Source organism: Corvus hawaiiensis, chromosome 30 (genome assembly GCF_020740725.1).
Source record: "Corvus hawaiiensis isolate bCorHaw1 chromosome 30, bCorHaw1.pri.cur, whole genome shotgun sequence".
Classification (NCBI taxonomy): Eukaryota; Metazoa; Chordata; class Aves; order Passeriformes; family Corvidae; genus Corvus; species Corvus hawaiiensis.
The window spans coordinates 16,996,035-17,010,221 of record NC_063242.1 but is presented as its reverse complement, the minus strand read 5'-3'; the positions used below and the strand labels follow the sequence as shown (position 1 = coordinate 17,010,221).

General features: G+C 39.7%; 1 protein-coding gene across 5 annotated transcripts in view; it reads right to left on the bottom strand.

Moving 5' to 3' along the window:
• Window positions 1-13,875, bottom strand: part of MYOM1 (myomesin 1) — an 80,847-nt gene extending 66,972 nt beyond the window's left edge. For 3 of the 5 annotated variants that reach the window (XM_048289483.1, XM_048289484.1, XM_048289487.1), the window contains exons 1-3: window positions 13,728-13,874; window positions 9,721-10,167; window positions 1,409-1,546 (exon numbers count right to left, since the gene is read on the bottom strand). In XM_048289483.1, the coding sequence (XP_048145440.1) occupies window positions 1,409-1,546; window positions 9,721-10,106 (524 nt within the window). In that variant the 5' untranslated portion in view covers window positions 10,107-10,167; window positions 13,728-13,874. Of the gene's footprint in view, window positions 1-1,408; window positions 1,547-9,720; window positions 10,168-13,727 lie in introns of all 5 variants that reach the window. The other 2 variants (XM_048289482.1, XM_048289486.1) reach the window with 1 other exon arrangement.
• Window positions 13,876-14,187: the final 312 nt, after the last annotated feature.

Below are 14,187 nucleotides of genomic sequence, written 5' to 3'. Positions count from 1 at the left end.
TAAAAAAGCTCAGTATTAATCAACAGTTGTGCTTTTCAACTATTGCCCTACACTATACATTTTACTTGTGTAGACTCAAGATACAATGAAAAGGAATGATATTTGTGCTTGAGGGCATGGGAGACAGATGATGGTGAGCTGCTACATAAGTATAAACACCGGCTGAGGTGCAAAAGTAGTGAAGAGCCTTGAGAATATGTTATCTCAAGTTTTGTGTGAGACTGTCACATTTTTATGCATTTCTGTCACAGAAGATACAGATGAAACTCCAAAACATTTTTTTAGAAAGGCAACAGTGTGTTTCTTAATGTTGGTTTGATTAAAGAGCAGTGAATCCAACACAGGAATGTACAAGGGATGAGAAAAATTTACTCAAAGATAGTGGGAGGGAGTTAATAAAAACCAAAACTGCTGGTCCAATCATAAAAGCATCACAAATGCTCCAAAGGCCAGAGCAATAACATCCTCCACTGACAAGTTGGAACTCAGTTCACATGAAACCACAAGTTTGGATATAAAGCAGAAGTGCCATTGGCTGTTGATTAAGCAGTAGACAGAAAAGCACTGGCTCCCAGAAACAACTTGGAAGTGTCCCCTGAAAAATGCCATGCTGCAGAGGAAAGACAAGTTGAAGGGAGGTTTCTGTTCAGCTGCAGGTAGACAAGAAAATTTTCTCCTGGCCTCTAACCAGGAACCAGTTTTCCACACTGCACCCCAGTATTTATTAATCTGAACAAGTGACTATGCTGGAACTGCTGGAGACTCCTACTAAAATCACTATGCCATACCCCAAAAAGAGCATGGGGACCTCTTTGCTAATGTTGGTTCTGGCTTCCACATAAAGTTCACATTCAGCTTTACTGAGAACACTTCTGCAATAAGGTGTATTACATCAGTAGTAACCATGCAATAAATACCACCAACACGTGAGATCAGTATGAATCATTACAATGGATTTGAGAAAGCATTTGGTTTTATTCCAGGTTTTCCCTGTGCCAAGACAAGACATTAGCATGTTGTTTCATTGTTTCTATGTTTAATGCTTGGTCAGAGACATTTGATTACAGAACAAGACTTCAAACCAAAATAATAAGCTAAATAATGTGGACAACATGCTTGCCAGGTTCCATATAAGCAGAGTTATATTTTCATTTCATAGAAAGTGTCTCTGACGATGTGTTGTAAACAAAGTCCAGACCCATGGGTTCATTTGTCCTGGCTCTGGATGATCAATGTCGGATTTACTGCCAGTCAGTTGACTTCTCTTTGTCTTTTTATCACTCATGTGAAGTGCAAACTATCACCATAAGATCCATGAGTATAAAGACAGATTAATGGATTTGTTATTTTATAATTTGTTAATAAAATGTCAGAAATAAGATACCAAACAAAATGAAAATTAACATACCGTCCTGTGAATATGGGCACTGAGTAGTCTATGGCTTCATTCTCTTTGTCCTCTGATATCAAACTCTGTTTTGCTCTCTTTGCTTTGGGACTCATCTTATAGGATTGATCTTCTATCATTAAATTGGAATTTTTCAGTCTGAAATAAAAATTATATTATTAAATACAGGAAATAAGCTGTTAAGAAGCACTCCAAAATACAATTAAAGTACTAAAATTGTTTTGCTGTCTTATTTTGTAATCAAGAATTTACAATTTTTAATAGCTATAGTTTCAGAGTTATTAAACACATAACTAAGTGTACTTCTCACAATCTCATTACAAACTTACCACTGATGCCCCTTGATATTAAATCTAAATAGATAAACAACATACCCAGTAGCAATGTACTTTTAGTAGCTTTTGGTTTGGGACTCAGGGAGTTTGTAATCCCCAGTTTTGATAGATCCTGAAGTCACTGAGTCCACTGGGTAATTCTAAAGATTGTATCTGAACTCATAATATCTACTTTTCCAAAATTTACAGTCCTGAAATTGTGTGGTCCTGAAACAAAATGGTGGTGTGCAAATATATTCAAAGTAATTATGTGTTCAAGTCTCTCTACAGAAATTGTAGGGCAGAGCACTGCTCAGAAACCAGTGCTGTCATTCCCACTGCTCTCCCACACCACTCCAATCCATTGGAAGAGAAGAGCTGAGCGAAGTAACACTGTTTAACATAGCACAGATAAATGAAGGATAACTGGAAAGAAGGAAGAGCTTCCCCCTGTCCTCACCAGCCTGGGAGGGATTCTGAAGAGCATGAAGTGTATTTGAGGCAATCATTTTAGGTTAATTTTTAAAATAGTTACAAACTGTATAAACAAATAGTTACAAATAGTTACAAACTGGTCCTCCTTTGCCAAAGCAACACATCTCTAATTCCCATATCTATGGAGTATGCTAATTATTTGTCAGCCTTATAAATCCCCAAAGTGTCTATTCACCTGTCTTGCAACATCACCACAGAAAATCACATGTGAGTCTGCTTTGGTCTGGGGATTTGTCTACACAGTATGAGCTCCCTGCTTACATGTGCAGATAGAGGAGCAGAATTACGGTTTCTCAGCAAGGCTCATTAGCCCTGACGTGCCTGTACCAGGGATAACCTGCTTCCCACACCCTGGATAGCTTACACTGGTGTCTCTACACAGCATGCTGCACACATATATCAAACCTCGTGCTAACACTGGGCCCCTGGGAATGTTACACATGCATAATGTAATATAATATTATATCCTTGGGCTAATGTTTTCCTTAGGCTGTATCCCTGCAAAAGTACCACCACCAACACACGAAGAGTGCTTAGTTTCCAAAATATGTGCCAGTAATCTATCCACTGAGACTGTGTGCGAGAAGGCACAGGTCCACTTTCATTCTCCCGTCTTTCCTTCCTTCATTGCTCTGTGTCCATCCCTTTGCCCAGAATGAGTTCTCTCCCTACCCAGTTCCTGTTAAATCAGTCTCCCATTCTCTAGCTCTCTCGCTGTCTTTCTTAGTGTAATTGCTCTGTGCTCCCCAGGTGCCGCCATGGCCAAGCCTGCGGCACGGCTGCCAAGAGATGCTCAGTACAGGGGGTGAAAGCAACCATGCACTGCTTCTCCTTCCTTCCTCCTCTCTCTGTAACCTGGTTTCCATGCAAAAGAAGGCACAGCCAGTGAGGGCACATCGCAGGACTGGGGCCAAGGGTTTTCCCTTGTCAGGCACCACTGGATCAGCCAAGGCACAGACCACATCCACAGGAGAGAGTTGCTGTGGGCTCTGGTCTCTGACACCAGGCACTGCCCAGGACAGCCATGGATGGAGTACAAGACAGGCAGATCCAGCTTTAGGGACAGAAATCCAAGCAGAGAACACTGGGGAGCAGGCCAGGCAGAGTACAATAAAAACGAAGAGACACACTGAAACAGGGTGTGCAAAGGCCTCACTCCTGGCTTGGAGAATGATGTGGTGCAATCACTACAGCAAACCACAAATGCACTAGGAGAACTCATCAAATAAGTGATGAGAAACATCACAGGCAAACTATTTTCATTATTTTTCTTAATTGAACTAGAGCCTGTAAGGAGCTGCAGATCTTTACTTAGCAGGTGACTTTTATTTTTGTCCTATTTTAAAATGGGTCAAACCTGGAATTTTGACTCTGACTGCCATTAGATTTCCTCAGAGCTTTAGGCTGAACCTGTTAGGAGGCCACTTGATTCCTGGTTGCTTCTAGATCAAGAAGGATCACAGTACCAATTGAACTTAAGTTAAAATGTCAAAAAGTTTCTATTTTCATAAAAGTAGTTGAAATGTGGTGAAAATTTCAGCTCAGGCATTTACAGCACTGTTAATTCCAGACCAACACATCAGTCCTAAAGGAGAGTTTGGCCTTACTGTCAGTTTAATTTTCATTTAAGGTCCAGATTACACATTCATGTAGGGAATTAATAGTTAGCATATATATCAGTTCCCATCACTCCCTGCTAGGCATTTTATTGATGTCTTTCCTGTATGGTAGTGGGGGTTTTCTATCTTTCACTTATAACTCTCTAAAATTATTTGAAAGGGTAAGAATAAATTGTTATAGGTTCTGTTTATTTGATGGCTGTTATTTTACTCAAACACTCTAAGTGTTTGAAGTTGAATGTTTCACCTTCATGACCATATCAGGGCACCCAGCTGGTGTTTGCAGAGAGATAGCCAAAGTCACTCCAAAATGTTCTTTAGAATTGCACTGCATAAACCAAGAGATGAGTTCAATAAATTTGAAGCAGCAGAAAACATTTCTCCTTTCCAAATCTTATCATTTGTTTCTCTTCTGGCAGAGCTACATGGAGGCTAGTAGAAACACATATTCAAATAGAGCTCTGAGAAAACAGGTTGAACACTATTCTATCATGAGGTTTATTTCCCTGTTTTCCTTTTGTGTTCTTACTATTTCTTCCTGTGCAACACAAAAAGCAAATCCTGCCTAAAAAACATTATTTAGGTGGCCCAAAGGAGGACTCTGCTTCTTGAACCAGATTCTAAAATCTTGCCCTTTATTTTAAAACGTTTCAACCTTTTACCTGATATGTGGAACAGAATCTCCCCAGAGGAGAAGGAGCAGGGTATCAGTGCTCTCTAGTTTCATAGGAAGGAACAGTACCATGACCTTTTAACATCTTTCAGCCTCATTTGATATGCCCAGCTAGCATATGAATATTTTTTTCCAGGTCAGATACTATCTGTACTGGCTTATCAAGGTTGGTGACCCAAGCCTACTGCCCTCACTTTAGGTTGGTTTTCAGCATGTTAAAATGTCAACGCCAGCATTTTTCTAGTTTCTCACTAGAGTCACTGAGTTGTAAAAGGCACAGGCATTGTCCTGTAGAGATTTAAAAAACAGATGCTATTAACTTTTCCCTCTAGCCCAACAGAGGAACTAAAGAAAACACTGTGCAGGGCATCTGAAAATCCCAAACAGGTGTTTTGTTCTGTTTTGATGTCTTATTCTTAGACAGAGAACATGTTGGCACTGCCCTTGTTTCTGTGCCTGAAGGGACAGGTTTCCCACACTGCACAAAGAGAGTCTGCACCCAGTGGATGTAGAAATGTGTTCTGGGAGCAGACCACAACACCCTATTCCTTAGTTATTTCACTCCTGAATGAAAAGGAACATGTAAGCTCTTTTATACCTCTACAAAATCATGTATCTTGTCCTAAGCAGAAAGAGATGATGGTATACACAATAGTTGCACCAGTTGTACTTGCTGGAGAAGCTCCATTAGCCACAAGGCATTTTCCAGGCTCTCTTTTAGCAGCTGCTTCTTTCCTAATATGCAGTATTTTAACTTACTGTAAATAGGAGATAGTAGATTGGCAAACCCAGTTACAGGAAAGGAAAAAAAAATATTTTCAGAACAGAACTCTTTAAATTCAGCCTTTAAAAATGAGAAGTGCTTTCTTGTGACTATATTCATTTTGAGTTGCTGACAGGTTTGTCACAAGCCCAGGCAATATTGCTGGCAATATTCCCTAACACAGCTTCCACAGCAATTTTATTTGAAGGGGAATTGTTTCCACGTAGCAGGTCTCATTAAAACAATTTCCAAGCTTGGGGATGACATCTGGAAGCCAGCTTCTTAACCCTCACCTATAATAAACCAAAGGATAAGCAGTGCCAAGACCATGGTCTTCTCATATTTCTGGAAGTGTATTATTTACTCAGCCTTGTCCCGATCCTGGTTACAATATTGCTCAGAAGAGCATTGGCTCTCACTGCCAGCCTAATTAATTGCAATTTAGAAGGGCATCTCTCCTCCCTTTGCTTGGTACACCTGAATTACACCACATCTTCTTCACTGTTTTGCTTGACCTGCAAAATACATGCAAATGCCTGAGCCACACCAGTAATTTCTGTTTTCCCTCTAAGCAGGTGTCTGGCCCTTTGGGTGACAGATAATCTGTCTGTGACACAATGGGATTATCTGATACTGCTAGACAGGAAAATAACATATGGAAAAGCAGTGAAAGTTTGAGCAAAGGCAAATCACTGAGCTCCCACAAAAAAGATTTAAATGAGTTTAATCCAGCAGTCCGGTTTGACAGGCCTGTTGTGCTATAAGCAGCTTTGGCAGATCGGACTGAAAGCTTCTCAGAAGCACATGGAGGATGCAGTGCTGCTGTAGAAGGTTTCCCCACAGGAGCCAGCTTTCCCATGCTGGCAGCCCCCAAGGATTGGATAGGGAAGAGGATGGATGGCCACAACATCAGCTTGTGGGAGATATACATCCCTCACCTGTACAGAGCCTCATGGGAAGCAGCGCATGTCGCTTTTCCTGCCTCTGCTGAGGCCAAAGAAAAAGTCCTTGGCTAGAGACAGCCCCACGAGCTGGTGGGGAGGGCTGGGTGTGAAGAGGCAACCTCTACATGGTGAGACGCTCTTCCTTTTGGGAGCCCAGAGGTCTGCACCTTTGCCCAACTGCAACCAGCAAAGCTGCAAGCTTCCATACTTGCTCTCGATTTTGCCAGTTTTCATTTCTTTCCTTGTACTTCCTCAAGCTGTTGTGGTGTGAAGAAGACTTGGAATGTGGGGGACAGGCCACTTGCACATGGAAAATTTTTTGTCCTGAAAAATCAAGCTGTGGCTCCTTCAAACTGCCTGTGTCCACACTCTGGCAACGTTTTTCACTCAAGCGAGGCTTCAACATCAGAGAACTGGGTCTGGGTCAAGGTCTTGCAGGTCACTTAGTTCCTAGTCCTTCTCCACTGCTCTCCCCGTGATAAATTCCTCACATGGCACTACTGCATGCCAACACTCTTGCTTCATGAACACTTTTTTGTACTGTGACTACAGAAAAGGATGAGACTTAAATTTTGCAAGAACAGTAAGTTTAACAGAAGCTACTTTAGATAAAAATAAGAAGTGACCTGAATAGAAACTTAGTATTTGAGTTTTCCTGTTGGGTTTAGGGTGTTTTTCTGCAAAACTATATCCGTTATGCAAAAAAGTATATTTGATGGTCATATTCACTGATGTGCAATCATCAGTTGTTAGCTGAAAAATTTTGTTGGGATTTGGATTTGTGTGTCAATTCTGGTTTCAAGCAAACACTACTGTTGAGGTCATTTAAATACAGCATTTCAATTCAAGGCCTTTTCTACTTCTAGAAAATTGAAAGAGTTTGAAGGTTCTTTATTTTTTTCCCTACACCATTCTTTTCATATGGATGAAAACAGAAAATCTGATTTTCCTAATATGTTTGAGTAATGCTTTTTGCCTCCACATTATCCCTTGAAGTGTTTTGGGTTATCTGGGAAAGACAGCACAAATTTGGCAAGAAGTCCTTCAAATTTGAACTACATTTAACTGTAGAATTGCATTATTTTTCCACTTTACCTCTTGCAAATTGCAGAAATATGGGCTGCAAAAAAAGAAATAAATACCAACATAGAGGCTATATTAACCATAAACTCTAGTTAAATATTGAGATTTTCATTCAGAAATATTGTCTCCTGTGTTAATTAAGTTTTGTGTAAGAGAGATTGGAATCACATCTGTCTAATCTTCAGAGTCCTTGTCTTAGGTAGCAGCACTGAATTTCTCAAACTTCCAACACAATGATAGGATCACAGAAATAAAGAAGTTGCAGCTGACACATTTTTATCTCTGATCAATCTATTGGCAACTCTTGTACAGAGTATTATATATGCAAATATGCTCTTTTAAACCAAAAGCTTTTATCTCAAGCAAAACCTCAGGAAACCTGGAAATATTTTAGGTTCTCTCTCAACTAAGCAATTTAATTTCCTTCAATATCACACTGCTCATATTAGAGTTCTTCTTAATGAGAATATACAGATTTTAGAAGAAACTCACATGACAACTGAAGTGCTTGTGACTGGGACTCAGAAAACGGTTTGTTTAAACAATAATTTTTCACAACTTGAAGTTCCTTTTTTTATTGGAACCTTTTCTCTAAGAAGAAGGAGGCTTTGGCTTAGGGTCAGCTAGAGTGCAGGCACAACTGCATCGCTGCAGAAATTTGGGATATCTTCCCCTACCCAGCTCCCTTTGGAAGCATAACCCTCAGTCCCAGAACCTCCGGGTTTTCTATTTTTCATCATAAATGAGATTCTCACTGCTTCACTCAGTGGTTAATTATCTGCACAAGTAAAATTATTTCAACAGCAAAGCCTGGATATGACCCAGCCTAAGACAATCAACTACAGAATCATAGAATCATTAAGACCCCTAAGATCATCAGGTTCAACCAGTAGCCCAGCACTGGCAAGCCCACACTTAAACCGTGTCCCTAAGTGCCACATCCACACATTTTTGAACACTTCCAAGGATGGTAACCCCACTATGTCCCTGGTCAGCCTATTCCAATACCTGACCACACTTTCAGTGAAGAAATGTTTCCCAATTTCCAATCTAAACCTCCCCTAGTGCAACTTGAGGCCATTTCCTCTCATCCTGTCTTGTTACCTGGGAGAAGAGACTGAATCCCACCTGGCTACACTCCTTTCAGGCAGTTGTAGAGAGTCATAAAGACTCCTCTGAGTGTCCTTTTCTCCAGGCTAAAAAACTGTAGTTCCCTCAGCTCCTCCCCATAAGACTTGTGCTCCAGAACCTTCATCAGCTTTGCTGCCCTTCTTTGGACACGTTCCAGCAACTCAATATCTATCTTGCAGTGAGGAGTTAAATAAAGTCATTTACCTCGGCTGTAACAGCCTGAGGTTCAAATTCCTGAACAAACCCTGGCAAATAGAGATTGGACCCTGAACCTCCTGAAAGCCAAGGGAAGGCTGAAATCACAAGGTATTGTTTACAGTGGTACATGTAGTCCTTCCTTCACTGGTTTTGGCCAAGATTTCACCATTATCCACAATCCTGGGAGGATATTAAGTTTTCAAAATTTAAATTTTCTGGTGGACAAGTTTTGGTAAGTTCTGCTAATGGTACTCTTAATTTTACATTAATACAACAGCGAGCAGATGTTCAGGGCTGTAATTTGTTGATCATTTGTTCTATTGCTAACAGCTGCCCTAATCTTACTTTAATACTTCCCTAATTTCTGTAAATCTCTGAGATATATGCATACAAATAATATGAGGCTATTGTATCAAAAATATTCTGCTAATGTAATTTTTTGAGCAATATTTATTATCTTAAATTTTAAAAACCCCATGGCAGCTAAGCATAGCTGCTCTTCTTATGCAAGATGGACACTTCAGGTTATTTCTACTTTGGAAATAGTATGCCTCAACCAACACACAGTGTGAAAATTTCAGTTTGTTGAATCACTCAGCACAAAAGTGAAACTATTAGGCCAAAGAAGAATTAATCATATATGGACACATCAGCTCAAATTTGCATGAAGAGCTTTGAGTTCTTTTACTCCTCCAACCTGGCCAGATAAGAGACAGCCTCAATCCAGAAGCTGTCTCAACTCTTCATATTAAATTCAGCTGTATTAATATGGCTAAACAACTTGGAAGCACAGGTAACTCATGCCTAACCAGTTTGGAGCATGAATATGTCACCATTCAGCCACATCAGCACTGCCAGTGCTATTCTTACGACAGTCCAACCTTCACACATGGATTAGTCCAACAAACTAAGCTGACCACAGCCCTTCCCATTGCCAAAGCCAAGGGAAAACACCAGACCAGGAAAACAGATTAATGCCAAGTTATAGAGAAACTTTATGTGGACAAGGAGGAGAGTTTTGCCACTGTTTTCAATGGGAAGTGGTTGGACATACTTGCACCAGAATGCTGTTTTGAAGACGGATATTCTTACCCAAAATTGTAGGCTTCAGATCCCAGCCTGTAGGCTGCAGCCAGCTTGTTGATGGATTCAGATCCATGGCTGTAGGCAGCTGAGCTGGTGCTGAGGGACTGAGAGTCAAGGCTGTAGGCAGCAGATCTCTTACTTTGCATGGCAGAGTGGTCATAGGCTGTGGATCTATGACTGTAAGCTGCTGAGGAGTCAAGGCTGAAGCCCGCTGCAGACGAGTGGCGATGGGCCGCGGAGCCCCTGGCGTAAGCTGCAGATCCTTGAGCATAGACGGCAGATTTGCTCTTTGTCTCCTTTTGGTACTGGCTCACAGTGGACGACAGCGCTTTGTGGCGGTACGCACGGTCATAGTGCTCATGGTGTCTTTGGTAGAAAGGTAAAGACATCATGGGTGCCTTTGAATTTTGGGTTTCACTGCACTTTTCTGAATGTAAATAAACAGGATGACGTCTGAAAAAGAGCAGGCCAAACATAGGGACTATTGTAACGAAAACTCCTGAGTTAGCATACAAATAATACACAGCTTCACACAAACTAACACTGAACTTGAAAAATCAACTGCGATAAATTTAGAGTTATCTTTTTATTATGTGATTCAGACTTTCAGACAGATTCATATTCAGGTTTCAAGATGCTCACATATCACCTGTCATGACCAGAAACCTTTGCACCATTGTGTCTGTTCATTTGTAGTTGGCCTCCCTGCTACTGCAAACTATTCAAGGTTTATGTGCTCACGTATTACTGCAAACTAATGAAACTCTGTATGTCTGGCTTCTTCAGAGATAGTGTAAATAATTTTGTTCAATTACAATAGAGATAATAAAGTAATAAATTTTTTTTAAAGGCGTGAGTAAATCCAACAAGGCTATAAAGGCTGAAACAAAAATATATGAACATTTAATTTGTTTTTGTAATTCAATTTTCAGATTGAATTTAATGTTCCATTTATTATTATAACAGTGAATTAAAACACTAAGATTGAGAAGGATGTCAGTTTTTCTCTAAATGTGCATTACAGTGATTGTTTTGTATGTGATACCAGGGTTCAATTCAACAGGGCTTATTGCTTTTTATACCTTTACAGTTTAAACAGGGATACAGTCTGTATGCAATGGGTAAAATAATATCATGCTCCTCAATCCAAATCCTTCTTTTTAACCAAAAATACCATGTTCAAGACTGCCAAAACCCTTCCTCCAGACAACAGGCCCATTTAAGTTTTATTTTGCATGACATCAGTAGATAGTCTTGTGGTCACTTGTAGTACAAAATCTGATCAGGTGAGAGGTAGTTCCCCTCTCAAAATGGAATGACAGTTGAGTGCAGAAAGAATTTCCCTTGTTTGTTTGTTTGTTTGTTTGTTTGTTTTAAAGCCAGCAATTCAGTCATTATTTTGCTTTTGTTTAATTTTGCTGTGGTTATAACTGACTTTTCTACTTTGACATGCAAGCTTGCCTCAAGTAATCCATATGATAACCTTGCTTTCTCTTTCTTTTAGGTTTACAAGGCTACTAGGATTGTCCCTGTAATATCTTTTTAAGATAAAAGCAGCTGACTAGTAACAGAAATAAGCTACAATGAGGAAATATTAAGAAGGATTTAAAGAAGATCCAAAAACAATGGTGAGAGCTGTTTGTTATTGTTTTGGGGGTTTTTTAATATCAATCACAACAGTGGGAAAATTGTTCTGCTTCTTGTTTTCCTCATATTAATGCAAAACAATGTAATGTTTGGTCGTAAAATACACTTACAGAACTGGAGAGCAATCATGACTTCATGAAAATCTAGATATGTGGTTTGGGTTGTCCTGTGCAGGGGCAGGAGTTGGTCTTTGATGATCCTTGTGGGTCCCTTGCAACACAGAATATTCTGTGATTCTGTAATTTTTTCCCTGGTCTTTAAGCTTCCTAGATTTCAGTCCTTGGCTTTTTCTCTACTATTTGGTTCTGATAGCAAGTCAACAAATTTCAAACTATTCTCTTTGACAACTGCTGAGGTATTCACCCCAACCAAGGCAAATTATGAAAAAAAAAACCCAAAACCACAACAAACCAAACCAAACCAAAAACGAAGAGGAAAACTTTCTTATATTTCAGGGCTCTCACAAGGAAGATGCTCTCTGTAGGGTAACTGAATAGATCATTTAGTCGAAGGAAGTCAACAAGGAAGAAACTCATTCAGAAATGCCTTATGTAAAAGAAATTGCTGATATCTTGACCACAATGAAACTATGACTTCAAGGAAACCAGATTATGCATTTACTTTATCTGAGGAAGAAGGAGAAATGGGAAAGAGTGTTAGCCCATTGCTCCCTAAGGCAAAAACTGATGTTCCTTTTTAACTCCCTTATTCCTCATGCTGGCTATTTTTTCATGTCAGTCTAAAAGAATGCAATTATTCTGTCTAGCATCCTTGTTTCTAATACCTGACAGTATTTTGTGTTGTTACTTATTTCACTGTTAGCTACTAGTAATATGTAGTTCCTCTTAATTTCCCTAGTTTCAGAAGATTTTTTTCTTCATTTTTCTTCATTGCCTTCCTCTTTAAGCTCTGCAGAGATAGGTTTAGGATTTATAAGTGTCGTGGTCACTGCTTAGGAAGGTTAAGGCATACAGAAGAATATTGTCTTGCACACTGAAAGGGAAGGAACATGAGAACATCTTGTTTTCCTTCTGCAGAGTACTACAGTTTGTCTTCACCAGCTTTATTTGAAGTGTTGGCTGGCTTCATCATTCATACAACAGCCACAATGCTAACAGCCATTCAGCTCAGGCATTCCCACAGCCTTCCAGGCTTCAGTGTACGAAAGGTGATCCAAAAGTATAAAGTGCTGCATGTGTTGTCCATTAAGAAGTTAAGTGAGGCATTTCATTTACAATTTATCAGACCAAAAGAACAACTTAAAATGTACAAAGGAAACATTTTTCTTCCAAACATAAAAGGTCGGGATTTCACTGCTCTCAGGAGTAAAAGTCTGTGATAGGAGTAAGGATAGCAAGGCAGGCACTGAGCACAAGGTCAGCTCTCCTGGTTCAAATCAAAGACCAACACTGACTCACACCATGTAAAAGGAAACTCCTTTCATAGGTATTTTATCACACTATGAGTTATGTTTTATATTTCCTCTGAAACATCACGGATTGCTCACAGGCCAGGATAAGTTAGTTACATTAGTCTGATCAGATACAGTAGTGTGATGCTATCGGAGATGACAAGTAATGCAGAAACTTCTAAGGACTTTGCTCCTCCTTGGAGCACTGCCTGATTATCAGATTGACTCCCATCTCTTAAGTTTTATCCATGCTACCTGCACCCACTTAGACTGCATCCACTAACCAGCCCCCTTCAGTGTGAGGGCAACACTCCCTCTCAAGATCTGTGTAGCACTTCACAACTTCTGAGCTTGGCCTAAAAATATTAGTGGCCATAGTTAGATGAATTTGCAGTTTTTGGAGCTATATTTTATCAGCTGTTGAACTGAGTATTTAAAATTACTACTGAGCAGGCAGACAGTTCTGTACTTGCCCATAGTTCATAGCTACACATTAAGGGAAGAGATGTTGCTGGCATTACCTCTTGTACTGTTTATCAGTCTGTGTAATTCTTTAAAGAGCTACTCCACCAATCAATGAAAACAGTGAAATAGATTTAAAAAAAGAAACTCTTGTAAGCACAGAAAAGATAACATCCTATGCAACAAGAAAATATTTTTGTTATTTAAACATTCTGTAAGCCCACAGGAGACTACCTGACAAACTTCTCCTGTATCTCAGTAACCCATGCTTCATTTGAGAGTACTGTGCCAATATGCATATTTCACTGAGTGAAAATAAAAGAGCCCTGCACTTCTTTCATTTCACAGCTGAACCTTCAGATGTCTTCAATTCACATCCACAAATCCCTCAACTGCTGAGCTAAGATGAATAAAGGGAGCTACTATCAACTTCGCATTACAGATTCAGATTAAAAATAATTGAAGCCTTCCAGCATAAAAAAACCCCACTTACCAGGATCCAAATGAATGGCAGCAAATGGAAAAGCCCCAAGTGGATGAATAGCACCAAAAAATACAGCAACAATGAAGCCAGCAAAGAAAGAGGCAGTTAGGACGAGGGGTAAGGACTGGACTTCAAGGTCCAGAACAAAAATAATGCCTACAGTCAGTGGAATGTCAGAGCCCCAGTCCATACCTTTTATGGCCAGGGGGATGCTATAAATATAGCATCGAAGAGGGAGAGAGACAGAGACAGATACCGATACCCTGTACTATCTCTGTGCAAAGACATGATGACGGCAGCTTCAAACTAAAGCAGATACAGAGTTCTCCCTTTAAAATATCCTCACTAAATTCTGCATAAAATCAGCATTCGAATTCAAAATTATTTCTAGGATTTTTTTTTTCCTCAGTTATATCAGATTTAGGAGAAGAGAAAAAAAAAATTGTGTCATGAACCAGAAACTAGGAAA